This window comes from Nycticebus coucang, chromosome 9, assembly GCF_027406575.1.
Source record: "Nycticebus coucang isolate mNycCou1 chromosome 9, mNycCou1.pri, whole genome shotgun sequence".
NCBI lineage: Eukaryota > Metazoa > Chordata > Mammalia > Primates > Lorisidae > Nycticebus > Nycticebus coucang.
In genome coordinates this window covers 36,307,680-36,320,852 of record NC_069788.1, presented here as the reverse complement: position 1 = coordinate 36,320,852, position 13,173 = coordinate 36,307,680, and the positions used below count along the sequence as shown (strand labels likewise).

General features: G+C 53.3%; 1 protein-coding gene across 7 annotated transcripts in view; it reads left to right on the top strand.

Annotated features, from left to right (window-relative positions):
* Positions 1-13,173, top strand: part of TTBK1 (tau tubulin kinase 1) — a 42,775-nt gene that overhangs the window by 13,145 nt on the left and 16,457 nt on the right. For 5 of the 7 annotated variants that reach the window (XM_053602797.1, XM_053602799.1, XM_053602798.1 and 2 more), the window contains 4 exons: positions 163-394; positions 643-821; positions 3,637-4,198; positions 10,048-10,326. In XM_053602797.1, coding sequence (XP_053458772.1) covers positions 163-394; positions 643-821; positions 3,637-4,198; positions 10,048-10,326 — 1,252 coding nt within the window. The remainder of the gene's footprint in view (positions 1-162; positions 395-642; positions 822-3,636; positions 4,199-10,047; positions 10,327-13,173) is intronic. The other 2 variants (XM_053602801.1, XM_053602800.1) reach the window with 1 other exon arrangement.

Here is a 13,173-nt window from a genome sequence, read left to right as displayed (position 1 = left end):
TTCAGAGGCCTTGTGGATGGTGAAGGGCCCGGGATACGCCTGCCCTGCTGGAGCCTCCTCTGTGCCCACTCTCATGGGTGGTCTCTAGTGCTTGTAAAAGGGGCCCTGGGAGAGAGGGCACCCCCATCAGCTTTGCCCATGCCTCCCTTTTGTCCTCTCCAGGGTGGTCAATGTGACGCCCATGCCTGGGGACTTGCTCCGGGAGAACACCGAAGATGTACTACAGGGCGAGCACCTGAGTGACCAGGAGAATGCACCCCCAATTCTTCCTGGGAGGCCCTCTGAGGGGCTAGGCCCCAGCCCCCACCTTGCCCCCCACCCTGGGGCTCCTGAGGCTGAAGTCTGGGAGGAGACGGATGTCAACCGGAACAAACTCCGGATCAACATCGGCAAAGTAACTGCAGCCAGGGAGAAGGGTGCAGTGGTCTTTCCCCCACCTCCATTCCCACCCCTTGGGCCCCCGCCCTATTCCCTTGAGCGCCCTCTCCCCAGCTATCTGCCACTGGCCCTGCCTTCATTTCCTGTCTCCTCCACCACCCTGGCCTTGCTGCCTCTCAGGATTCTTGGATCCCTCCTCCTCCACCCCAAGAAAATCTCTGCCCCTACCTCCTTGCCATCCCATGCCACTCTCTTTTCCTGCAGACCCCCTGTGTGGAGGAGGAACAGAGCCGAGGTGTGGGAGTCCCCAGTTCCCCGGTGCGTGCCCCCCCAGAATCCCCCACTACCCCAGTCCGTTCTCTGCGCTACCGGAGGGTCAACAGCCCCGAGTCAGAAAGGCTTTCCACAGCAGCAGATGGGCGAGTGGAGCTGCATGAGAGGAGGTGGGTCTGGGGCTGGGGGATGGGCAGGGCCCAGAGGTCCCTCTACTGTCTCATGGCTGGTCTAAAGGAAAAGTCAGATGCAGGGGGTGGCAGGGTGAGGAAGTGCTGAGCGGGTTATAGTGGGGCTTGCAGTCTGACTTGGTCTGACCCCAGGAGGGCTTGAGGGGTCAGCTGGTGGGTAGATATGCTTCTGGAATGTCTTCTCTTAGAGACTAATTACAGATGCTTCAGCCTTGTTGGAGGGGGCCTGGGAGCTGCTAGAGACAGGGCAGCTGAGTTTTAGGGGTCAGAACTAAGAGACCTGAGGTCAGACGGGGAGGAAACCAGTAGGGGCCTACTTGGTAAAAGTAAGCATTGGAGTTTAGGTGAGCCTTGTGGATGGGAAGTGGGAGAGATGAGTGGCTGGTCGGTTGATCTTGGTGGTGGATGAGACAACATCAGTCATGAGAAAAGCTCCTGAGAGATGTTTCCACCTTCCTTTGGCCTCTGAGTGGGGCTTCACTCTGCAGCAGGGCTAAGATCTTCTCTGCACCAGGAAAAGGGTCTCTTCCTAAGACCCAGTCCCAGGTGGGGAGGGGGAAACCTTTCTTGCAGCTACTCAGTGTGCCTCCTCATGACCTACCTCGGACCTGGTGTCACCTAGGGATTCTGTCCCAAACTGTTCTTCACTTTCAGGATGGGGTACAGTGCCATGTTGTGGAGACGCCCCAGGTGGGCATGTGGGCCCTGTGTGAGAGTGTGTCACTCCTCACTCACACAGGGTGGCCTACCTGGGACTGAAGACCACTATTTCTATCCATGGAGTTCCTCAGCATGGAAGGTTCTGGAAATGGAGAACCAAGGAGGGGCAGATAGGAAGGGATGTGAGTAGAGAATAGAGCTCTGAACAGGATGGTCTAAGAGCTGCCAGCATTTAGGGAATGATAAGCAATTTGGTTTGGCTCATAGTGAAATTAGGATTTCAGGATTGGTGGGGAAAGGAGAGAGCCAAAGAGAGATTTTCTGGAATAATAGGTTCAGGATCTCATAGATAGCAGAGGGTTTGGTTGGGCTCTGGAGCACTTGGGAGCAGGGGACAGTATGAAGAGTTTGGATTTGGATTTCCATCTCCCTCCCCTTTGTCTTCAACCCTCCCCCATCCCTGCCTCACACAACCACACATGCACAGTCCTGTGCACATACATGTACTCCCCCCACATGATTCAGCCCTGCCCTCACCTTCTCTCTGTGTTTGTCAAAACAAACTGCTCTCAGGAAAGGAAATGATATCATCCATTTATATGGGAGTAGAAGTATGTATAAACCCTAGGCCTCTCTCAGGGATGTTCTATTTTAAGTCTTATTAACGAATCAATAAAAATGTTGTACAGAGTTGGATGTAGCAGGGCCCATTTAGGCTGTGCCAGGTGTATTTTGAGAAAGGCCTGCAGGTGGTTCTGCTCTGCACCCCCCTTCTCTGGAGTAGAAGCAATTCTCCATCTAACCACAGGCTCAATGCTGGGGGAAAATTAAAGTCAGTCTCCTGCCATAAGCCTGAATGTGAGGAAGTGTACAAACCCCAGATGAGTTAGGCCCCTGTGGCATTCTCAGCAGGGTACCTTGGCATTTGGGAGAGGACTATTCTTCCTGTGTAGCACCCTACCTTTACCCCCTCCACATACACTATTGTACAACCAGAAATACTTTCACCTTGGGGCTGGTATCATCCCATGTGGAGAAGGTCTGAAAGTCATGTGAGATTCACAGTTTAAGATAATGACAAACAGAGATGTTCTAAGACAGAATCATTCCCTAAGTCAGATGAGACCCAGTCCCTGACTGGCAGAGCTCCCAGTCTCTTGGGGAGACGGGTAGGTAGCTAGACATGAGGTCCACTCTGTGGTGAGAGGGAGACACAGGATGCGAGCCAATCCTCCTTGCAGGATAGGAAGGGTTACCTCTTAGAGGTGTCATCCAACTCGGGTCAGTGAAGGGTATAAGGACAGGCTTTGTGGGGAGAGTTCAGGCTGGGGGACAGCTTGTTGAAAGGGACAGGTCATTAGGGGGACAGGCCCTGTGGAGGGAATCTGATATGGATCTGGCTAGGAGAATGGGGAAACTGAGTATTAGTCAGGCTGTGAGGGCCTTGAGTGCCAAACTAAGGAATGTGGACTTTGTTTTGGAGGCTGGGGAGTAGCTGGAGTTTGTTAAGCTGGGGCTAACAAGGCACATCTTATGGGTAATGATACCAGCCAGGCAGGTTTGAATGGTGGCGGTAGAAGAGGCTGGAGAAGACATCTGTAAACTCAGCAGCCAGCTGGGTATGTTTGCCCTGGATCAGCAGGATGGAGCCACTGACGGGTATGAGCACTGGACCACTGAGAACGAAGTTGGCTTTAGGAAGATTAGATTTCCTGGGGTGGCCAGAGGAGTGTGTTCCTTGGCACACAGACCAAAATTTATTTTCTCCCATCCAAATACTTATGGATGTACCCTGCTAACCAACCCAACCCTGCTTAGCTTCCAAGATAGATGACATTGGAGCTCATTCAAGGTGGTATGGCCATAGATGAGAATTTGTTTTCTGCTCGCACATACTACATATTCCTGGAATACAGTAAAGGTTCAAAAACATTTGCTGAAATGAATAAACAGATGAACTTGCTAAGTCTTTATAGGAAGTGAAATTGGGGGTGACAACCTAGGAGGAACCCAGCCTGGCCCAGGGCAGGAGTGGTGCTATGGTCACAAAGTTTCTGGAGTCGGGCTCTACCCTGCCCCCTGCTTGTGGGTCCAGGGGAGCCGGGCACTGAGCCAATGTGGGGTGGCTTTGCAGGTCACGGATGGATTTGCCCGGCTCACCTTCGCGCCAGGCCTGCTCCTCACAGCCAGCCCAGATGCTGTCAGTGGACACAGGTCACGCAGACCGGCAGGCCAGCGGCCGCATGGATGTGTCTGCCTCTGTGGAGCAGGAGGCCCTGAGCAATGCCTTCCGCTCTGTGCCGCTGGCTGAGGAGGAGGACTTTGACAGCAAGGAGTGGGTCATCATTGACAAGGAGACGGAACTCAAGGACTTCCCTCCGGGTGCTGAGCCAAGCACATCAGGCACTACGGACGAGGAGCCAGAGGAGCTGCGGCCACTGCCTGAGGAAAGCGAGGAGCGGCGGCGGGCAGGGACAGAGCCCACTGTCCGGCCCCGGGGACGCAGCATGCAGACGCTGGCTGAGGAGGACCTGCGGCCAATGCCGCCACAGCCCTTGCAACCCCAGCTGAGCCAGGCTGATGGCCGTTCAGAGACATCGCAGCCCCCCACGCCTGGCAGCCCTTCCCACTCGCCCCTACATTCGGGACCCCGCCCTCGACGGAGAGAGTCGGATCCCACAGGCCCACAGAGACAGGTAAGATTGGGCTTGCATCCCACTCCCTGTCCCCAGATGACCAGAGTCCTGGAGTATAGGCCGGGAGTGCTCCAGCTGTGTGGGCACTACCCACTAGTAACCCAAAATTGCAGGGCTATGATAAGTATAGGCAGGTTTGAGGGAAGGAAACCATGCCTGAAGGTGTCCACACCTGTGCTGCCATGTGTAGTGCACGTCATGGTGTGGGTGTAGACTATAGAGTAGGAGAAAGTGGGGCCTGAAGACAGTGTGTGCGAAGGCCTGGAGGGGGCGATCAGAGAGCACTGAGCACTTGCACGCCTGGCAGATGAGGCTTCAAATAGATCTTGGGACCTCGTTATGGAGGGAGGGACCTTGGGGCTAAGCCAAGGGGTTGGGGCTTGATTCTGAAGTCTTGGTGAGCCACAGAGGCTTTGAACAGAGGTGCAACTTGATTATACATGTGGTACTGCTGGAGGATCTTTGGGCTGTGGTGTGCAAAATGGATTGAAAGGGCACAAATCTAGAAGCAGGAAGGCCACACAGCAGATGGTAGTGAGAGAGGGCCCTGGTGGCTTGGACTGGAATAGGGATTATGGACAGGTGACAAGGTGGATGGAGCTAAGAGGTGATGGGGAGAGGGTAAGAGGGCTGTGGTGGAGTGGGAGTGACGCCCAGGGCTCTGAGTGGATGGCAGTGCTGTCCCTGAGTGGTTTCTAACAGAGTGTGGATTCATATGTAAATACAGGGACCTCGTAGTATCTGAGGGATTTCCATGTGGAAGCATTTGAGGCTCAGGAGAGAGATGCCCCAGAAATACAGATTTGGGGGGTTTGCTAACCATGGGAATGGATACTGTCACCCAAGAGCACTCCACGGGGTGGGGAGACCCAAGGGTGACAGCAGAAGCTGGGAAGTGCTCACATCTGGGGGGAATGAGAGGAAAAAGTCCCCCTAAGAATGACTAAGGGGGAGAGGTCAGAGTGTGGGAGGAGTGCGGGGAAATCAGGGCAGGAGAGGGATACAGGGTAGCAGGCAGCTCCCCGCATCAGGTAGGCTCCACGGAAGAGGTGAAGCCTGAGAGCTGAGGTGGATGCCATGGGAAGGCTTGGAGCCAGGGCAGGAGGACTCCAAGTTGTGCACAGGGATGGTTGTTTTGGGAGCCCTGGGAGGGACTGGGCTGGCTGGCTGCAATGGCACCTCTTCCTACAGGAGGACTAGAGGATAAGGCTGGAAGGGCAGCAAGGGGCCAGACGGTGGCCGAATCCCAAATGCTGGGCTGAAGGTCTGAGCATGTCTCATGGCATTTTGGTTGTTTTCTTCTAATAAGGAGGGTGTCAGAACAGGCAGAGAGACGCTGACCTGACCAAGCTTCTCTGTGTGAGGTAGCAGCTGACCTCTGACCTGGGAGGTGGACTCTAACTCTTGCACTGTGTGCTGAAAAGTGTCCATGATTCCTAAGAGAGGGTGGGGAGGTGATGCTGGAAGGGGTTCAAGGTCTGTGCCGCATTCCACTCAGTGGTCCCATGTCAGGGGCACACACCCCAGGTGGCTCTGGAAAGTGCCCAGGTGTAGGACCAACGGCCATTTTGGCTACTTGCTGAGACTGGGAGGACTGGCCTGGGATCACCTGGGTGCCCTAGGAAGGGCAGCTCTTGGCAGGAGTGTATTTAGGCTCTATCCTTGTCTCTTTTGGAAAGAACAGAGGATCTCTGAGCCATTATCCTGGGGAGTGTACCTCCTGGCTTTTCCCCGCACCTGGAAATTACGGGCTCACAACTGAGACCTGTGAGTCTCCACCCAGAAGTCCTAGTTGGCCTGAAGTGGGAGGCCGTACCCTGGCAGACCTGGCAGCCATGTGCGCTGGCATGACTGTGCTGTGACCTGGTCGTTGTTCCCACCACAACCAGCACCAGTAAGCAGGAAAAGGAGCAGGATCTGTCCCTCTCGTTCCTTCATGCATACTCACCGGTAGTTTGTGCCCACAGCAAGTACAGAGTCTAGGGAGGGCAGTAGAAGGTGGGGTGAGGTTGTGTCAAAAGAAAGCCCAGAGTTAAAGTCAAAGCCTCAGTTCTGGACTTGGCCTTGCCAGCCTCTTCCCAGTGACTATGGGTCAGGCACTGCCCCTTTCTGGTCCCAGAGTTAGGGAACTGAGGTTCTTCTGAGGTTTATCTCTGAGTTTGTTTTTCTCACCTTCAGATTCCTCCCTGTGTCCTGGGAATCCCCCTCACCATGGAGAATTCTGGCCTAGGGGGTGAGGAGGGAGAGATTTGGGAGCACAGGCCTATTGTAGTCAGTCTCGGGCTCTGGTCTGCTCATGACAGGAATGGGTGCAGCCTTTCTCGGACAAGAGCTGAGCTGAGCATGTCTGTGGGAGTGAGTGAGGTGTCTCACCTTGGTTCGTGGACTCACCTTGTGGCCTTGATTTCTCCACAGTATATAGAACTGCTGATTGGCAGTCTGTGACCACACGCGCACTTACGTGTCAGCTGAGCACGAGAGTGCGCTGGTGTACAGAGGTATCCGTACCCGTGCTCCTGTATGTAGTGCATGTCATTGCGTCGGTGTAGACCACATAGTCGGTCTGCTAGCGTGAAGGAGACCATGGTCGCCTAGAATGTCAAAGCTGGAAGGATCCTAATAACAAGAGTCATAATTCTGATGACAATAACAATAGGTAGCACTTACGTCGCTATGTGCCAGACACTGTTCTGAGCTCTTCCATTTTGTGTGTGTATTCCTCACAACAACACTATGGCTAGGCAATCCCTATTTAAAAGGTAAGAAAATTGGATGGTGCCTGTGGCTCAGTGAGTGGGGTGCTGGCCCCATATACTGAGGGTGGTGAGTTCGAACCCAACCCCTGCCAAACTTCAACAATAAAAAAAATTAAGAAAAAAAAAGGTAAGAAAATTAAGGCTCAGAGAAGTGAAGTTTCTAGCCCAGCTCCACAAGCTGTAAGTGGTAGAGCTGGGACTTGAACACAGGCAGCTGGTTCCAGGGTCTGTGATCTGAGCCACTCAACCTGAGGCCTTTTGTTTAGCAGAGGAGCAAACAAAGGTCAGGAGCAGATGGTTTATGAGGGGCTGGAGAGAGCCTGGAGCATGCTTGTGTGTGTTTGTGTGTGTGTGTGTATACATGAGTGCAAGTGCACACCTGCTAGATGGATCCTGTCAGCTGTGTGCCTATGGGAATGTCAGCGTGCATGGTGGCCTCAGCGTGTGCCTGTGAATGAGCATATGAGGCGTGACGTTTTTCCAAATACTTCGGGACAGCAGGGTAAACGTGAAACAGAGACCTTCCTTCATCAAGGACAGAGGAGAGAGAAATGGACTGGTGTATTTTTTCCTTGTCTTTAGGCTTGCCTGAAGGGAATGCTGAGCCCATCCCAGGGCAAAGTGGGGGCTTCCAAACCTGGCTGCACCCTGGAATCACAGTCTGTGGGACACCCCACTCCTGGGTGACTAGATTATATGGCTCAGGACAGGCAGGAAATCTCTACAGGGGCATACTCCACCTTTGCCCCCTCTCTTCAAGGAACTCTCTCTAGACCTAGCTCAATCTGCTTGGCATCTGATGTGTGAACTTCCTGATAACAGCAATCATTAAAAATATGAACACCTGAAACTCTGTCCCCTGCACATGTGGGGAACAAGGACAAAGATGATGTGGAACCAGGCACAATTTTTAAGCATCTATTGTTCTTTGGTGTGCATGATGTGATACTTAAAAATGTTTTCTGTACACACACCTGGCTTTCTTCTCAGGGAAATGTAAGGTACAAATTAGAAGTGGCCAGGAAAGCTAGGGGGACAGTAAATCAGGTTAGCAAATGTGTAATTTGGGGGAGGGCTGTTTGCCATCCTTTGCTGTTTGTCACTGGCTGATAACATGGAAGGTCAGCATTCCCTGAGTACACAGACATTTGCTTGGCAGCTTCCAAAACATTTCCCTACCACGTGCTGGACAGTGTGCTAAGGGCTGTGGGACAAAGATGAATAAGGTTGCACAGTCCTGCCCTTTTGGAGCTCACAGTCACGAGGGGCGGGGTGGGGATGCCAAGGTCCAGAAATGGATGTTTACAGTCAAGGGCCATCAGGGAGATAACAGAACATTCTTATCTGCTAGGAGCAGAGAGCTTGCAGGGGAAGCTGGGGGGTCTCACAGAGGAGACATTTCAGCTGGGTGTAGAGGACAAGTAGGTGACCATAAGTGGTGCCTGGCCTGAAGGGGTAGGAGTATGCTGTCATTAAATGTCCGCCTAGGAAAACAAAACTCTAGCTGGAATATTAAACTCAAGCACCCACATGTACAGGGAAATGGGCTTTGGGGAACTGAGGGTGCCTCGGTGTTTCTGGGTGGGTCTTAGACTCCTTACCCTCAGTGCAGATGGGACTAGCTTGGCCAGAAAGAAGCTGGAAGGGAAAGCAAGGGAAAGCAAGCAAAGACAACCCTGTTAGAATCTTTTTCTTGGCCAAGTGCCGCGACTCATGTCTGTAATCCTAGCACTCTGGGAGGCTGAAGCGGGAAGATCCCTTGAGCTCAGGAGTTCCAGACCAGTCTGAGCAAAAACAAGATGTCATCTCTACTAAAAATAGAAAAACTAGCTGGGTTTCATGGCAGGCGCCTTTAGTCCCAGCTACTTGGGAGGCTGAGGCAAGAGAATGACTTAAGCCCAAGAGTTTGAGGTTGCTGTTAGCTGTGACGCCATGACACTCTTCTGAGGATGACATAGTGAGACTCTGTCTCAAAAAAAAAAAAAAAAGAAGAAGAAAAAAGAATGTTCTCTCTCATCCTCACCCTGCTGGAGGTTCTGTGCCCCTGTGTCCCCGTTTGACATCACTGACATCAGCAATGGACTCTGGAGCTGAGTGTCTCCTGCCCCTACTCCTTTGGCTTCTCAGAATTGGCACAGCCAGTTCCCCACTGCCACACTAAAAGCTATTTAAATTGGCCTCAGTCTGGTAACTCCCAGGAAACCATTTCCACCCCCACATGCCTGGGACACTTCACCTTCCCTCTGAGGGCATGGGGTCACAAGGGCAGGACTCTTTCTGCTGGCAGAGACTCTTCTACAGTCTGCCACTTTGGAGAGATGATCTCAATTTGTCCCCTCCCCCTAGTCCTCCATCCCTCTCCTCATTCTGAAGAGTTCATTAAAAAAGATACTGCTCACATGACCCCAACATTTACTCTATGGCAGGCACTGTTTTGAGTGCTCTGCATGTTATAACATGAAATCCTCATGTGAGTACCACTATGACCCCCCCCTTTTGCAGACAAGGAAGCTGAGGCTTGGAGAAGTGAAGCGACAGGCTCGTGGTCACCGAGGTAGTAAGTGGTGGAGTTGGGATTCAAACATGCTTCGCTGGGCTACAGCTACCTTAGACCCTGACACCTCTCTGTGTTGGGGGTGGAGATGCCAAGGCGGAGAGTATGCAGGAAATGTTCTTTCAATCTAATGAGGGGCATAGTCTAGATAGGGAGACACGGTGAGGAACAGTCACAGAGCCGCCTTCCCGAGAGGGAGGGTTTCCCCAGCCTAGAGCAACCAGGAGCTGGGTAGAGCTAAGCCGGCAAGGCTTCCCCGAGGAGGTGAGTGGCCAAGGTCTCTGCGAGGAGACCATGGTGTGAAAAGTGCCAGACAGGTGATGGAGGGGGCAGGGTGCTGGAGGCCGGAACCTAAGTTCTGAGGAGGACCTGGGCGGGTGGTCTGCTCCCTCCCCACCCTCCTGGAGCCCGCCCGAGCCCTCCCACCTGCCAGGGACGCCGGCGCCGCAGGGGCTGTGAGCGGTGGGTGGCCCCCGAGACGGAGCTGTCGAGTCTGTGCCTGACGCCTCTTTTCCCTCCACTCTCTTGGTCTCTTTCAGTTGGAGGAGGACAGACTCTCGGGGCACTCCCTCCCGCGGTACAGCCCCCTGCGACGACTGGCGTCTTCCGTGTTCTCCTCCTCCACGCTGGAGACTGAGCATTACCCTCACCCTGGCGGCGGCAGCTCCTCGGGCTCCTCCGGTTCCCTCATTCAGCGCAGCCGCTCGGCCGAGAGCAGCCCAGTGCGGGCGCCCCACCGGCGCCACGCGCCCCTCGCCGCCGGCAACCACAGACTTGTGCCCTCGGTGCTCCGCATCTCGCGGTCCCAGCTGCAGCAGGTGTGGGCCCGGTTCACCCACAAGACCTAGGCTGGGCCCCCCCCCTCCTGGAGGGGGCAGGTGGGGGGGGTGGGGAGCAGACAGAGACCATGGTTTCTTCCCAGGACGCAATAATCACACACTTACACACCCCATCTCACACCATCATGCAATATGGCCCCCTTAAAATGTTGGCCCAAGGTACTGTAATACTCCCACCCACACTAGGGTCTCGGTCCCCCGCCCACTCGGCTCCCCTTGCTAGGTGCCAGCCAAATGGTGTCGGGAGGGGTGGGGCTGGTGGTGCAGTTCCAGGCACGGGGCAGTGGGCTGGAGATACCAGTGGGTCCGGGATCCAGTGGAAACCAAGGTGTCAGGGAGATGAAGCTTGCTAGGCCAGAGTCAGTCTGACAGGGCTTTTTTTTTTTTTCTGTTTAATCTGTGATCTCTTGGCATGGCTGGGTCTGATTCCCCCTTTAGGAGCTGGTGGGAGACAGGACCTTGTCCGAGTGCAGTGTGTGTGTGTACATAATTGGCATGGGGCAGGGCAGGTGGCCTTTTGTTTGGGATGGAGCGCTAACCAGCCATGTTTGGAATGTGACAGAGGAGTATCTTTGCTCAGTGATGGGTGTGGGCCACTCTGGGACCTAGTGAGCCTTTCCCATGCCATCATCACAGAGGTCAGAGTCCTTCCCTTGCACATCTTGCCCCAGGAGGCATAGGGCTCAGGTCCATGGTAGGCTGCCCCTCCCCCAGGACACTGGTAGGATTGGTTGTCTGGCCCCAGCTTCTCAGGAGCTGAAGATGGATGAGAGGGGGCCTGCCCCTGCTCCTCAAAGCAGCCTGGGACCAAGAAGCAAGGAGACCCAGTCTAGAAGTAGTGGCAGAGAATGTGATTGTTAATGTCTCAGGACAAATCCCAACCAGGAGCAGCCCTACCTCTGTCCCTCTCAGGATGACTCCTTCCTGTAGGTGCTCAGCTAAGCTGGTCAGCCCCCAGGGAGGGGCAGTGGTACAGACAGAGAATAGGCAGGCCAGATGGAGGTCTGGAGATGTGGGTGTGTGGTCAGGATGCCAGATTGCTCATGCCCCTTCCCCTCATTTCTTAGCCCCAAACCTGCCACTGCAGGGACCCCATGGTTGCCTTTCTTTCATTCTTACGCATGTCAGCCAGCACCGCTGTTCTCCTGGGGAATCAGTTACCAGTGAAGATGGTGGCAGAAAGGTCCGTGCCTGAGAAGGAGGCAGGAAGATTTGAAAAATGTTTATTTCAGTGAGATTGTATCTGTGTGTGCGCTTGTGTGCGTGCACGTACACTTGTGAGTAGAGTGTGCTTATGCATGGGCATTTGTGCATGTGGCAGGGCTGCCATGAATGAATGCTCAGGCTGTGCATTGTACAATTGCAGGAAGTGCCATTGACATGAACCCCAATGTGAGTGGCACCCACTGAAGTTGCACAGAGCTACAGCCCTATGCATATGGGTGTGTATGAGTGTGTGTGTACGTGTGTTAGGGAGCCAGAAAGATGTTTATGCAGTCCTCAGTAGTTTCCTATGTACCTATTTTCACCTCAGCTTCTCTCTACCCCTCTGACCCCCTAACCTCTGCTGCCCACCCAATTCCATGGCTTGTCAACTCCCCAGTTGCCTCTAGAATAGAGGCCTCAAGGCTGCTACCCTAGCCTGGGGATCCTGTAAGTGTGATGAGCAGTGCCCTGGAACCAAATTGTCTTCACGGGTAGCCAGCATTGTGGTATGGCTCATCCACATGAACTACTCCATACCTACCTTCTTTCTTCAAAATCTTTCTTTTTTAATATTTATTTATTTATTTATTAAGGATGCCTGGGCTAAGAGCACCTTCTCCACCTGGCATCAGAAGCCTACCTGGGTTCTAATACTTGTGCCCAACACCAACCCCCATCCCATCTACTCACTTTTGAACTTCCCAAACTCAAGCCTCTGTTGCCCTATGGGATGTTTTAGATGGCTCTGAACTGCCCAGGAAGACTGTAGAGGAGGGGTCAGGGTCGACCCTTTGAGTAGAGACAGAGAACAAAAAGCACAAAGGTAGAGATGAATAGCAGCCCCTTCCCCCTGTCAGCACTGTCTCCCCTTTCTAGCCCATCCTCTGGTTTTCCTCTCATCCACCTCAGGTAGCGGCAGGGGTAAAATGAAGGGGGTCTGCCCACCAACTGCTTCGTAAGTCAGCCTCAGTGGGGGCAGGGCCCCTTCTATCTGGGGTTAGTTGAATCCTGAAGTACTCTAAGATCCCAAAGTGCCTTGTGACTTATCAAAGATAACGGCACTAGCTTCGGACTCATTTTACCAGTACATACATATTACGGTTTCCAAAGCCTTTGAAGGTGGGGGTTGCATTTGCAAAGTGGCTGAATTTTCAAACACCCCTCACCCCCAGAAGTGATATGTGGGAGAGGATGTGTCCTCTAAAGCAAGACAATGATTCAAATCGTTTTGTCCTTTGGAGGACATCCTTTTACATATCGTCTCTGGTGGAGGACAGAATGTTTTGTAAGCCATAAAGCTCTGAGCTAACAGGAGGGGGTCTTGTTAATAGTACTAGCTTTTCAGGGTGGCTAAGATAATCTAAACCACCTGTGTTGGATCAAACTCACATGATGCATGGCAGAGCCCCACATGGTTTGGGGTTGAGTTGCCAGGCTCTGGGTCCCAGGTTAGGTTAGCGTTGCTGTGAGTCTGCGATGTTATACTCTTTTTTTTCTGAAGGATTTCCCAAGAGGAAGCCAGAATGTTTCAAGAAGTGATACCCTACTTGAGGGAAAGCACAGAGCCTCCAAGGACAGGCTTGAAAAGAGACAGTACACTCTGTTGTACTTTGAAAATGG